The sequence below is a fragment of the Ostrinia nubilalis genome, chromosome 15 (assembly GCF_963855985.1).
Source record: "Ostrinia nubilalis chromosome 15, ilOstNubi1.1, whole genome shotgun sequence".
Classification (NCBI taxonomy): Eukaryota; Metazoa; Arthropoda; class Insecta; order Lepidoptera; family Crambidae; genus Ostrinia; species Ostrinia nubilalis.
Genome location: NC_087102.1, coordinates 411,205 through 424,256, shown reverse-complemented (window position 1 = coordinate 424,256; position 13,052 = coordinate 411,205). Strand labels below are relative to the sequence as shown.

General features: G+C 36.9%; 1 protein-coding gene across 1 annotated transcript; it reads right to left on the bottom strand.

Moving 5' to 3' along the window:
- Nucleotides 1–6,230: 6,230 nt before the first annotated feature.
- On the bottom strand, nt 6,231–12,807 carry LOC135078626 (uncharacterized). Its single transcript, XM_063973156.1, has 2 exons — nt 12,173–12,807; nt 6,231–7,752 (listed from the first exon to the last, which is right to left on the bottom strand). Exons 1-2 carry the CDS (start codon nt 12,491–12,493, stop codon nt 7,288–7,290), a joined length of 786 nt encoding a protein of 261 aa, XP_063829226.1. The 5' UTR covers nt 12,494–12,807; the 3' UTR covers nt 6,231–7,287.
- Between the last annotated feature and the right edge of the window lie 245 nt (nt 12,808–13,052).

The window sequence follows — 13,052 nt, the reverse complement described above, 5'->3', positions numbered from 1 at the left end:
CTAATGAATATTCTATGTGGATGAAATTAATATTTTTGAGGCACCTACCTAGTTAGGTGTAGATTCAATTTATAATATACTTATGTATTTTGTATCGATTGGTATTGCAAATACTCTTCTTCTGTTTTTAACCTAACATAGTAAATTTTATCTCAGAATTTATCACATTTTTGTAACCGTAAAATTTATTCAAACTTCCTGTATTAATCCTTTAAGATCCGCGAATCTAGACACAATAGATAATCAATTGTTATGATATTAATTAATGCCGTCTGGGACACTAATTACCATCACGAAATTTCATTCGCACATTGTAAGTAAAGTAAGTTAACATCTATTTTGCTATTATCTCTGATGATAATTACTCGTCACAAAACCTAAAAAAGACAAGTTTACTTTTTCATGAACGCATAGCAACCTATGCATAATGCAAATACGTTGCAGCTATAAAAACTCAAGTATCGCGCCTAATTGGTTGCATGGCGTGATGTAGTCTACTTAGGACACGTGTACCCCTACACCTCACCCCTAGCCGCTATTTCCAATAGCTACAATACACTGACACATTTAACAACTGCGAAAATACCGTTCCAAAAGAAAACCCGCAACAGATACTACAAACACTAAAACTTGCACGCGATGGATAGTCTAATTACAACCACTTAATAGCCGTCATTAGAATCGATTAACAAACACAATTCTAATCCAAACGTCTAGTTACATCTCTGCTTAAATTGGCGTAGCAATCACCAGCTTAATAACCCCTCGTCAATGTATAAAACTTTTCCACAAACCCGTTTAAAAACCGGTGAGCGTAGTAGCAACAGTCGTGCAAAGACTCACGTAGACACTGTTCTAGATGTTGACTGAAAAAAACGAGGAAAACCGAAGCAAAAACTTTGTGCATCTGGAGTACGTGATGTGGCGTGTCACGAGATAATTATGGATCTTTTTGCTGTGTAACTAGAGCCGGGTTACGACCCTGTTGCAAATATCACATTAATTATCACCGGTTTCTTGCTCGTATCGAAATCGTGGAAGTTACAAGATTCGATTGAGTACTAAAAGAGAAACCGGGCTATTATACTTTTTATTGCTACCATCTTTCCGCGTATCGTTAATATACGAGTATTTAACATTTGGTGAAACTAAAACGTCTGTTCAATTCTTCCATAAAAGTTGAAATGATTTTCACGTAAACGTTCTTTTCAAGCATAAGGTTTAGGACCCTACCCTGCTCTTTTTCCTGTAACTGTGTAGAATCTTCACCTTTCAGGCATATTTAGTTTTCCCAAATTTTCCAAAAAAATCTTATTCTTACGGTCCTTTATCCACCAGTAGACGCCATTTAGTAAAAAAAATACGGTATCAATGACACACCTTTAGTTTTGCGACCTAGGTGACCTAAGATAGTGATGAAATAAGTGTAGTAATTGTGATATGTTACTAATTACTATCTTTTGGTTTACGTGTTCGCCCGCAGACACGTCTATTTCATCATGCGTTGAATAACACCTTATCTAGCTGATAAAGGTTTAGGTACTACAGGCAGACATCCAGTCCAGACATGACTTGTGAATGAATGACTTTTACTTCCAGTATAGTTACCTACATTGTTGTACTATTCCTGAATATAGTAAAATAATTGATGGGTGTTTCTCTGCTATTTGGAAAATCGTCCATACAAGACTGTCCTGAAGTAATTTTATTAAATGTTGAGAAATTTTGTTAACGAAATTCAGGGCAATAGTAATTTAAATACATATCTAAAAAAAGCCCACACATTTTCCCCTTAGTTTTTGAGTTATTGGCGATTTTTCGCAAAATTGCGACAGGGGACTGTTGCAACTACCCAGGGGAATGTATTATGGACAAAAACAATTAGTATTTTTCTTTGAGTAAACAAACTCTTTATTTTTCTTTGCCATTATAAAAATATGTAAGTTTTTGAAACAAAAAATATTATTATTAAAACAAATATTACTAATTTATAATGACTTTTCTTAAGCCTAATAACAGTAGCATTAAACTTAACGAACAATTAAGTTTTAAGACTTAAATTGTATGACACTAAAGTCAGTCTTTATAATAATCAAAAATGTAGTATCCTGCCTTTTAAAACAGAACCAAAAAAATACAAAAAGTAATAAACAAAAAACATTATTACTGCTAATTTTTGTTTTTTGACCCCGTTTCTGGTGAATGTAATATTGAAACGCTATTCTTGTTATTTCGTGTTGGGTCAGATGATCTTAAAGGCACCTGATGTTCTTCTGTGAAATCTTCTGAATCAGATGTAGGTATTTTCCCTTCCGAAATTATTTGTTCATTATCATCATCATCATTTCAGCCATAGGACGTCCACTGCTGAACATAGGCCTCCCTCAATGACTTTCATGTTGATCGATTCGTAGCGGCCTGCGTCCAGCGCCTTCCTACTACCTTTATAATGTCGTCGGTCCACCTTGTGTACCGTAAAACGCAGCGTGGGACGTCCACGCGGCCTCCACTACAGAACCTTGCTACCGATGGGCCATCAGTTCTGCGTACTATGTGCCTTCCTATTGCCACTTCAGCTTGCTAATCCGTCGGGCTATGTCACCGACTTTAGTTCGTTTACGGATCTCCTCATTTCTGATTCGATCTCGTAAAGAAACACAAATAATATTATTTGTTATGTCTTCATGACTTTCTTTATTGCACGAAACTTAGCACTGTGCTCCCTCCAAACCTTTTTTACAGCCTTATGCTCACGACAACTCATATCTTTAACTGATTTTATTTAAAGTTTTTCTTTTTTCTTCTTTTTTTCAAATTTTCTTTTAGGGTAATGTTTCAAGTCGATAATATCATAATTGCACAGCTATACGTTTTTGTTCTAGAAATTCTTCTCATGTTTCGCGTAGCTTCTTTTTCGGTGAAATTTTGAGATAATACCTACTAAAAAGACGTTATTTTAGTGGTCAAAACCTAGGAAAACAGTAGTATGAACAGTCCCCTGTGGTATGAACAGTACCCTGTGCTATGAAATGACAGGGGAATGTTCGCCAGGGGAATGTTATTTTTAACCGACTCAAAAAAGGAGGAGGTTATATGTTCGGCTGTATGTATGTTTTTTTTTTTTTCTATGTATGTTCACCGATTACTCCGTCAATTATGGACCGATTTTCAAAATTCTTTTTTTGTTCGATAGGGTACACTTCTGAGGTGGTCCCATTGTCACCAAGTCAGGATCTGATGATGGGATCCTAGGGAAATCGAGGGCAACTCTCAAATTTCATAGGCACGTATATCGTTTTTCAAACGTTTTCTTAAGTTATTCAAGTATTTGCTTCTGGAAATCATCATCTCATATTGATGAGCTGATGATAGAAGGTAAAACTCCTTAATGCTTAGGAGTTGGAGGATGATTCTTTTAATTTTACAGATAAGTATAGTTTCTAAAGTTATTCAAGTGTTTGCATCATGGTCATGGTACGTACAACTCCTTAACGCTTAGGAGTTGGAGGATAATTCTTTAAATATTATAGGTACAAATAGACCAACAGTTGTATTCTTTCATGTTTTTAAGGTGGGCTGACGGTTTAACGTCTTTTTAGGTTGCCGATATGGTAACCTGTATTTTGTAGGGATTATTATTTTACACTTGACATGAAGAATATAGTCTCAATGTACTGCCTACATTCAGTGGTAACATCAAGGTAAGTATATAAGTAACTAAAAAGCAAGAAATAAGTTAATTTTTATAAAAAAAAAACCGACTCCAAAAAACATACACTAAAAAGTAGAAAAATAATTAGGTACTAATCTTATTTATTAGGACGAATTAATATTTATGTATACCATGATTGATACTTTTGGAGTCGGTGCAGGCAAACTTCACACGTTTTATAATCTTGGCACCGACTCCAGAAGTATCAATCATGGTATACATAAATATTAATTCGTCCTAATAAATAAGATTAGTACCTAATTATTTTTCTACTTTTTAGTGTATGTTTTTTGGAGTCGGTTTTTTTTTACGTGAATACTTCATAAAACAATATCATTTAAAAACATTAAAATAAACGCAACTTACGTGGCTACATACTAGAAGATTAATTAATTTAAACAAATTGTCGTTATTAAAACTCTTAAAATAGTTAAAAAAAGGCTCACCAGGGGAATGTTTTCACTGACGGCCGAGACGCGTGGTTCACCAGATGACGCAGTAGTAGCATTAAACAAAATAGCGGCTGCCCACTAGCTACACAACTGAACAACCTTAACACTTATTGCGTTCCGTTTCGCGATCTAAGTGCTTTGCGCCAAAACTAAATATGACTTTAAACCGGTTTTAAAATTTTAAAAGGGGAATGTTTTAATAATTTGAGGACAGCATTCTCAGAAGGATATTTTGATTAAAATTATATTGTAAATATTGTTTGTGATGTATTAAGATGCTAACTGTTATTGTTAATGTATTTGGATATTTTTTATTCAAATATCAACAGCAATATAATAAACATTTGTAACAATATGTGTAATTCTGGAAAAGGGACGTACCAGGGGACCTGTGATTTGAGACGTTTGAGGTTATTTATTCGAATATTCCATGATTAAATTACTAAATATGCCATGTCATGCTAAGAATACCTTATTCTATGTCGGTATTGATACAAAAACCTGAGAAATTTTAAGGGTTACTACATAAATTTAGCTTGGGACAGCGATTTTCCATTTAGTGGAGAAATGCCCTGATACATACTATTTTCAAAGTTAACCTAGCTCCATCTAGATCTGTCTGAACTGTTCCTGAATACCATTCGATTTTTTTATATTTCACAACGATTTATGCGTCTGACACTTTCTACGTCTGCTGATTCCGAAACTATTTTGAAAATTAGGACATTTTAAGCACGAAAATACTAGCAAAAGTGTTATTACGGCCGTATTTTGGTTCCGTAACGCGATGATGACCTATTTGCGGTCTGGGCCATTGGCTCAACCCAATTACAACTGCTGTGTGACGCCATTTTTATTTATGCAATTCATTGCTTCTGAGATTTTGGCACTCGCCGGAGTTTATCGAAGTGTTATGGAGTAATTTCTTGGCTGGGTCAATGTTTGTCTTGTGGTTCGAGGAAAACCATTAGCCACCATGGTCGAAAGAAAATTCGTTGCAGGGATTCCTAAGCTCATTTGATTGATCTCAATGTCTGTATTTTAGAACGATTGATCGTAATTACCGTGTGTGTTGTTTTACTAGCGATAGGTCAAGCTGTTGATATACTATTTATTACTCCTATTTATCTAATGAACACTGTTTTGTATTCTAGTTCCCGTTTCATCGAGATTTTGAGACCAGCTGTGCCTTGAAGTGTCTGGGATCTGCCTTAAAAGTGCCTGGGGTCTGCCAAAAGTTTTTATAGCCTGTGGTTTTATGGTGAGTATTATTGGGTGTTGTGAAAAGATTTTGTTTTACGAATAACTCTAATTTTACACTGAACTCTACCGACTACTTACAGAGACATTGAACCTCGAAGAGAAGCTAAAAAGAAAAAGTTCAGAATACGCATTTGTCATCGCAATTTTCACCGTTTCAGTTTCACTGAAGTATTTTACAACATGACAGCGTGTTTATGTAAGATCTTGACCTTCTCCGAGCTTTTGGCATTCTGCCGCGGATCTCCAGTTTAGGAATGCGATACACATAGTACGTGGATATACCATGTACTATGTAGGTATATGTTGTGCTGTATGTAGTAGTACGCTTGGCTGGGTAAACACATTCCTTTTTGGTGTTTATTGTATCCAACGTGCGTCAGAAAATAACTGTTCATCTTCATTTGAGTTATGAAAGCGAGGACATTTATAAGAATAGGTACTTCATACTTGAAAGAAAATTTCGTGAGAGATAATAACCTTTTCGTTGTAATAAAACTCAACATGTTTGCCTGAAACAGAAAAATGGTTCAGGAGAGTTCATATTGTTTTTTTTATTACTTGGCTTCATATACCTAGTTGATTATGTGAAAACAATAGGTAGATAGTTTTCCATTGACTTCTCGACAGAATTCGGTCCCATAATGATCAACACACAGAATTTGAATTTGAGTCAATTAGAACTACAGTAAGCGTTGAATTGCGGGGAATCGAACCCCGTATAATTTTAAATCGAGCTGTAAACAATTATTAGGAATATCTTTCAACATACAGGCGAGTAAGGGGTTTAAATAAGTAGAACAAGATTAAAATATAGATAATTTGTATTTATTCATACATTCAAATGTCAACGTAGGAAAAATTGATGTCAAGAAAATTGTATGTCATGCAAAATCAAACAAATTAGTTGGTTTAGTTAACTGCCTGTTAACTTTACAGTAACATTAACAAAGATTATTTTCATGCTGTCTTTCTAGTAGTAAAAAAATACTAATACAATTAGGTAAGTAGTATTTATGGCGCTTTTTCTATACTATGCTTATTTAAGTTGGACAGTATATAAATTTAACAAATGCCACTTGTTATGTTGTACTTACTATACATACTATATTTATTCGATCACATATTGTTTTAAGGAAGAAACAAATAAGTACTATCTATTGTTAGTAAATGGCGGACCAGACGTCCGACGGAAATGTTACCTTGTCCCTAGGAAGTTCCTAAATGCCTATTATGAACTATCTAGACCTAGGCACAGACAGACCTAGAATGCAAACTAAAGATTAACATAAATAGTCAAGTAAGTACGCTAGGTAGGTACTCAACTTTTTAAACAGTATACAGTAGAATTTTTCTTTCTGTAAAACATTGTCGGTAACAATTTTTTTTCAGTCAAATTACAAGGATTAATAACATAAACGAAACTTATCTCACACTTGCACAAGTAATCAATTTTATAATACTAACTAGGTAACTTATAATCTAGTAATCAAATTAAAGTAATTCTTCGTCAGAATTTGTTACACTTATGGTAAGTACTAAGACTTATTTCCGAATATTCCAATGATACTGAAGTTATCAAGTAGGTGAAAAGCAAATCAGGTTTAGTGCCATCTCCATACGGGGCATATTCTAAAAATACAAGTTGATGTCCAAAGAATATACAACAATAATAATAAAATTACTGGAATATGTAAAAACTCAGTATCAATTAAACATTCAGTTGCTTACTAACTTCCTGCTTGAGCACAATCTTACCGCAAGCTAAATCGTGCCTTATTAATACGAACCAATTTATCTTGCGCTAAGTAATTCGACCCGATCGAGCTTACGAAGGAATTGCGGTCCATACCTCATTAGGTATCATTTGTCATCTTGGTCCAGCGTCAGGGGGTTCTCGTCGAGGCAGCCATTGATGACCACAGTGTACTGGTTTGTATTATACTTCTTCATCTCCTGTTCGAACAGGATGTTGTTTATGGCCTGTTTAATCATAGACTGTGTTTTATCTTCGTGTTTTCTTAAGGAATCCGCTATGTACTCTCCGAAGCTGTCGCATTCGTCTTTTTTCCTGGACAAATCAGACCTTCTCAGCAACCTGAGGGTTTCCAAGAGTCTGCTGTCGAGTTTGCTGGCCGTAGTGGACACCTTCTCAACGAACCGCCTCCTGATCGGCTTGGTCAACCGGGGCTTGGAGTGGCGGTTCCTCTTCTTGTACTCAGGGTCGGCGACGGGCTCCTGCTTGATGACGATCTCCTCGTGGAGGTTCCCGTAGTCGTTATCGGAGGAGTGCTCGGACTCTTCCCTCTGGGTTTTCACCTCCACCGACTGTGGGAGAAAAGGTATGCTTTAGTCGTTTGATTATGACATTATACAGGGTGTCCCGTAATGTAACGTCAAGCCGGAACTGGGTGTTGAGGCAAGTTATGCTGGTTATCAGAAAAATATAAAAAAAAATCTATGTGGCATATTTTCAAAATAATAGGCATTTAAAAAAAATCCAAAATTTCTACTCCAGGTGACGGTCTTTTTACTCGTGTTGCCACAAATCTTCACTTTTTCCAAATTTTTTTTTTGTTATGTAACCCTGAATAATGCTTCTCTAAATTGTTATCAAAATTACAAAACCAGCTGCTCCAGCTTGGATAAAAAAAATACATTATTCCCAAAAAAAATTTCAAAATAAAAATTTTGTCTAGTTTATACTGACTGTACCGAAAAAAAAAAGTACTACGCAAGTGTGGCATGTGACGTCATAATTTGGCGCATTTAGTAAGGATTCCAAAATGGTATAACACTTGGTAAATTCTTGCTGTAATTGTCGACAATTTTTGGTTTTTTGGAAATAATCCCGTTTTTAACTTTATCTACCTTGGTTAAAAATTATTATTCTAATGTGCCCAAAATTCAAGTTTCTGTGACTGACTACCGTACAGTCAGTCACAAAAACTTTTGTCACCATGACAGTAATTAGTAGTTGACATACTGTGACAAAAGTCACCCGTGCGTGCGCGCCGTTACTACCTGCTCTGCCTGCACTTGTACTTGGTAACAGGGATAATAAGGATATGAAGTTTCGGTTATGGATACGGTTACGGATATTAGAATAATATTATACCGGTTTCGGTTACGGTCACGGATATGAAATCATTTCAGATTATCCGAAAGTTTCGGATAATTTCGGTTACGGAATTATTAGAATTTCAAAAATGTAGGTATAATTCAAATAGCAAGATGCTGCGTGACCCACATAGCTACTTTATGTACCAACTAAGACGACACCTATGTATGATAAAGGTTAAACAGGCTGGCATATTAGATGGTGCCAGGGAATGCCAGACAAGTTGGTAACAAATATTAAGATTTAAGGTACAATTCCAAGACGGGCCGCAGACCGCAAACTGCAAAACTCTATGAAATCGGCAGCGCGGCATTGCTGCTGCGGCGTGTATACTGCAGATTTCATAGAGTTTTGCAGTTTGGAATAATTGTACCCTTAGACTCCGCCTTTATCCGAAACTATCCGTAACTTTTGAATCAGTTTCGGTTACGGTTATGGATATTTTTTTATTTCGGATATCCGATAGTTTCGGTTACGGTTACGGATATCCATAACATCCCTGCTTGGTAAAATGGCCCTCTCCGTCCCGCTCATACCTTTTAAAATGGCTTCTCCACCTCATTTAAGCCAGAAACTTGAATTTTGGGCACATTAGAATAATAATTTTTAACCAAGGTAGATAAAGTTAAAAACGGGATTATTTCCAAAAAACCAAAAATTGTCGACAATTACAGCAAGAATTTACCAAGTGTTATACCATTTTGGAATCCTTACTAAATGCGCCAAATTATGACGTCACTTGCCACACTCGCGTAGTACAATTTTTTTTCAGTACAGTCAGTTTAAACTAGGCAAAATGTTTATTTTGAAAATTTTTTTGGGAATAATGTATTTTTTTCATCCAAGTTGGAGCAGCTGGTTTTGTAATTTTGATAACAATTTAGAGAAGCATTATTCAGGGTAACATAACAAAAAAAAAATTTGGAAAAAGTGAAGATTTGTGGCAACACGAGTAAAAAGACCGTCACCTGGAGTAAAAATTTTTGATTTTTTTTAAATGCCCATTATTTTGAAAATATGCCACATAGATTTTTTTTTATATTTTTCTGATAACCAGCATAACTTGCCTCAACACCCAGTTCCGGCTTGACGTTACATTACGGGACACCCTGTATAAACATTGGGGGAGACCTTTGTCTAGAAGTGGACGCCATTTGGCTGAAACGATAACATGTTTAGGGTAGATAAATAAGAGTAATGCGCGTTTTCACCATCAATCCCTAAGTAAAATACATGATTGATATATTTCTTTAAACTTGCCCAGAAGTAAGGTTACTTAAGTTCTTCGTTGCGTATAAAGGTCAATAAAAATACCACGTATTTAATTAAGGAATTCAGCCATTTAATAGCTATTCAATAATGGGTAAGTTATAGGGGTGTCATTATTTTAATTAAATATCCAAAAAACCGTGGCATGTCTTCAAAAATTATAAGACGCCATTTCGACACCGTAACAGTATAATTGAATGGATATAGCAGGCTCACTTCGAACAGAGCAGAATTTAAACAACAGTAGGTTTAATAATAATCATCAACTTGTAAGTATGTGAATCGCAAGAATATGAGTGAGTATGTATCCCCTGAGGACTACTACCGGCCTTACTGAATGTATTTCTAAAAATGTGTACAAACAAAGAAGTGAATTTCGGTTCGAATGCATCATATTAGTAGCCTGTAGGCCTAAGATGCGCGCCGCGATAAGCGGTTATCACGTCATTTTATCGATTTTCTCCATACATTTTGACGTCGATAAAAGTTATCACGGCGCGCATCTTAGGCCTACTGGCTTGAAATTTTAATCTCACGATTTACGACCTAGAGTCACGAATGATTTGAAGTAAACGTACAATATTGTGTACCTATAAGCTCTGCACAGTTTTAACGGGCTAAGTACTAGTTGTGGTAATTTTTACTATTTATTTTACGTAATAGCAAGCTTGCTGACCACAGCCCCACTGTGCATGCAAGCGAGCCATCTTCACATATTGTCCACAAGCTCGTTATTCAAGTTCCATTTCGAGACCCGTTAATAAATCGGATTGTAGTCACTTTCGACCAGTTTTTCGAGTTAATGACAGTGTTTAATTACTGTCGTGCTAGGGCTGGCACGTTACTGATAAAATATAACATTACTGTACCATTATTCTTTTAACAACTAGATATAGTATCAGTAGAACCATAATCTAGCAGAGTTTTCACTAGATTTGTGCCCGTGGCTGGCCAACCTTCAATGTTTCAGTAATTTAAACACCTAACTAGAATTTTAGAGTGGGTCCAGTTACTGGAAAAATATTTAAAAATGCAATCTAGCGACTTGGCCCGTGAACCAGGCTAAAAGTGGTCACCAGGCCACATTAATTTCTGTGATTTTTTCGTTATTAGCCACTAAAAGACGGCTTTAACCTCTCTAAGAGTCAATACCGGAACCGCGTTCGCCGCCAGTGAATGGCGTAATGCCAGTTACTAGCAGGTTATGTGCGCGAAAGGAAGTTTGACGGTCTAATGGCGCATTGAATCGTCTTCAGTAAACACTAGTATTAGGTTCGACTTCCAGTTGGGCCAGACAGACAGACCCTCGTTTGTGCGACTATAGTTACTGTGCTTGTAAACCGTGACAAGTTTAGAAAGAACTGCTGAAAAACATAGTTTATCTTTAAACTAGCATTTAAAAAGTGCATGTGTCAACCCTAGATGGGCAATTAATTCGCCGTTTCGTTGAAAAACTAGATGTTTATTAAATGGGAGGATGCAATTACCGATTTCCTCGACAAACCAGTACCTGGTCATTTTGCCGTAACACGAGGAAGAGCAGGTGGCCGGCGTAACCGCATCCTCCCTAAAAGTTGTTAAAAGATGTCGCTTTTGGTAAAAAAAAGCCGAATTTGGAGCCCTAAATGCCTAGAAAGAAAAGAACGAAAGCAAAGACATCTATTTAAAAAAATACTAAAAATCCCAAACCTGCATCCTCAAACTAAATAAACCACATTGCAATATAAGTTTTTAGTAATAGATAAAAACTCTTACAAAAGTAGGAACTCAAACATTCACGGGAATCGAACCCACGCTAGTAGGCTAGGAACTCACTCAGTTTAGGGCAAGGGAGATTACAACGCGGCAAGCAACGCAACGAGCTATTGAATCAATAAATAAATATCAGTCGCCCGGAAAGCCACCGGTTACGGACATATTTTTAAGTAAATGAATACATAAGATAGATAACTAACATAACCTTTTCTTTATGTAATATTGAATGAAAAGGACAGCCAGTCTGACAAAAAAAGATCAAACAACCGTATCATATCCATGAAAGATAAAGAGAGAAACTGTAGACACTGAAAAGTCTAAAATAAATTGTTTTCACGTTTCGCCACACGCGAACCGAGCGAGCTAGTGTGTGCTCTGCCCTAATACAGTGAACAGTAACTCTATTTGTATGTCACATGACACGGCGATAACAGTGTTGCAGTTAATACTTAACTGTGATAAACTATTTGCAAACATGCTATGCAAATATCCGAAGTAAATTGATTGATGCATGAACGTATATAAAAACATTTGACAGATAAGAAGTAATTGCATCTGTTATCGTTTGACAACAACACAGCGCTGCGACCAAATGCAACTTACCGGTATATGAATAGTGACATTCTCTTCGGCGGAGTCCAAATGATTGGGTAAAAAACTCAAGTATTTGTACAAAAACCACGTGCTCCGCCCCCCGCACCGCACCTTCCCCTTCTCCCGCCGGTGCGAAGCGAACACAGAATTCAGTTTCTTCCGCAAGTCCGCTATGTCGCACTCGAACTCGATCGCCATGTCGGACCACGCTTCGTATTTAGCCGTCGGCACTCTGTACAGCTCATGCTGCGTGTCCCACAGCTCGGGCCGCTTCTTATATTCGTTTATCAAACGAATAACCAAATCGTTCGTCCATTCCACTTCAGCCATTTTGATTTTCACTGTCAATATTGAAAGATGTCACAGATTGTTTACGCGTTTGAAATATGAATGCTTGCGGCGGTGGAGAGCGCGCGAACACGCATTCGGTACGTGCTCGCTCGTGCGCGGTCCGAGCGTGAACTGCGGGAGGCGGGGAGCGTTCGGCGGCCGCTCGGCGGCGCCCGGGGCCGCTCGGGCGCTCGGAGGCGTGTGATGGAGGCGCCCGGCTACCGAGGTTCGGCGCGAGCAATGACAAATACGTCACCGCGCGGCCGAGCGGTTCGCGCTCGGCGTGGAAGACGGCGAACGCGGGTTCGATTCATGCGCTGGGCCAGCGTTGCTTTTTGTACTGCTATCACCAACAGATTTTGCACTACAGTATCAGTACTCAATGTGTATGAATAACCCCAATCATATAATACAAGATTTTTTAGATAAAATATAAGCTTTTATTATTTAACCATCTTACAATATGTTACAAAAAAGAGTAAACACTTTCATTTCATTATTTTCAGGTAGGTATTAGTTAATCTTCCAAGGTGAATTGTTTAAAATACTGTTTTTTATA

Excerpts from the sequence above, each read along its gene's own strand:
- LOC135078626 (XM_063973156.1), bottom strand. The coding sequence starts at position 12,493 with ATGGCTGAAGTGGAATGGACGAACGATTTGGTTATTCGTTTGATAAAC. Across the intron at positions 7,753-12,172 it reads ATGTCACTATTCATATACCG|TCGGTGGAGGTGAAAACCCA; the intron begins GTAAGTTGCATT and ends TTTCTCCCACAG.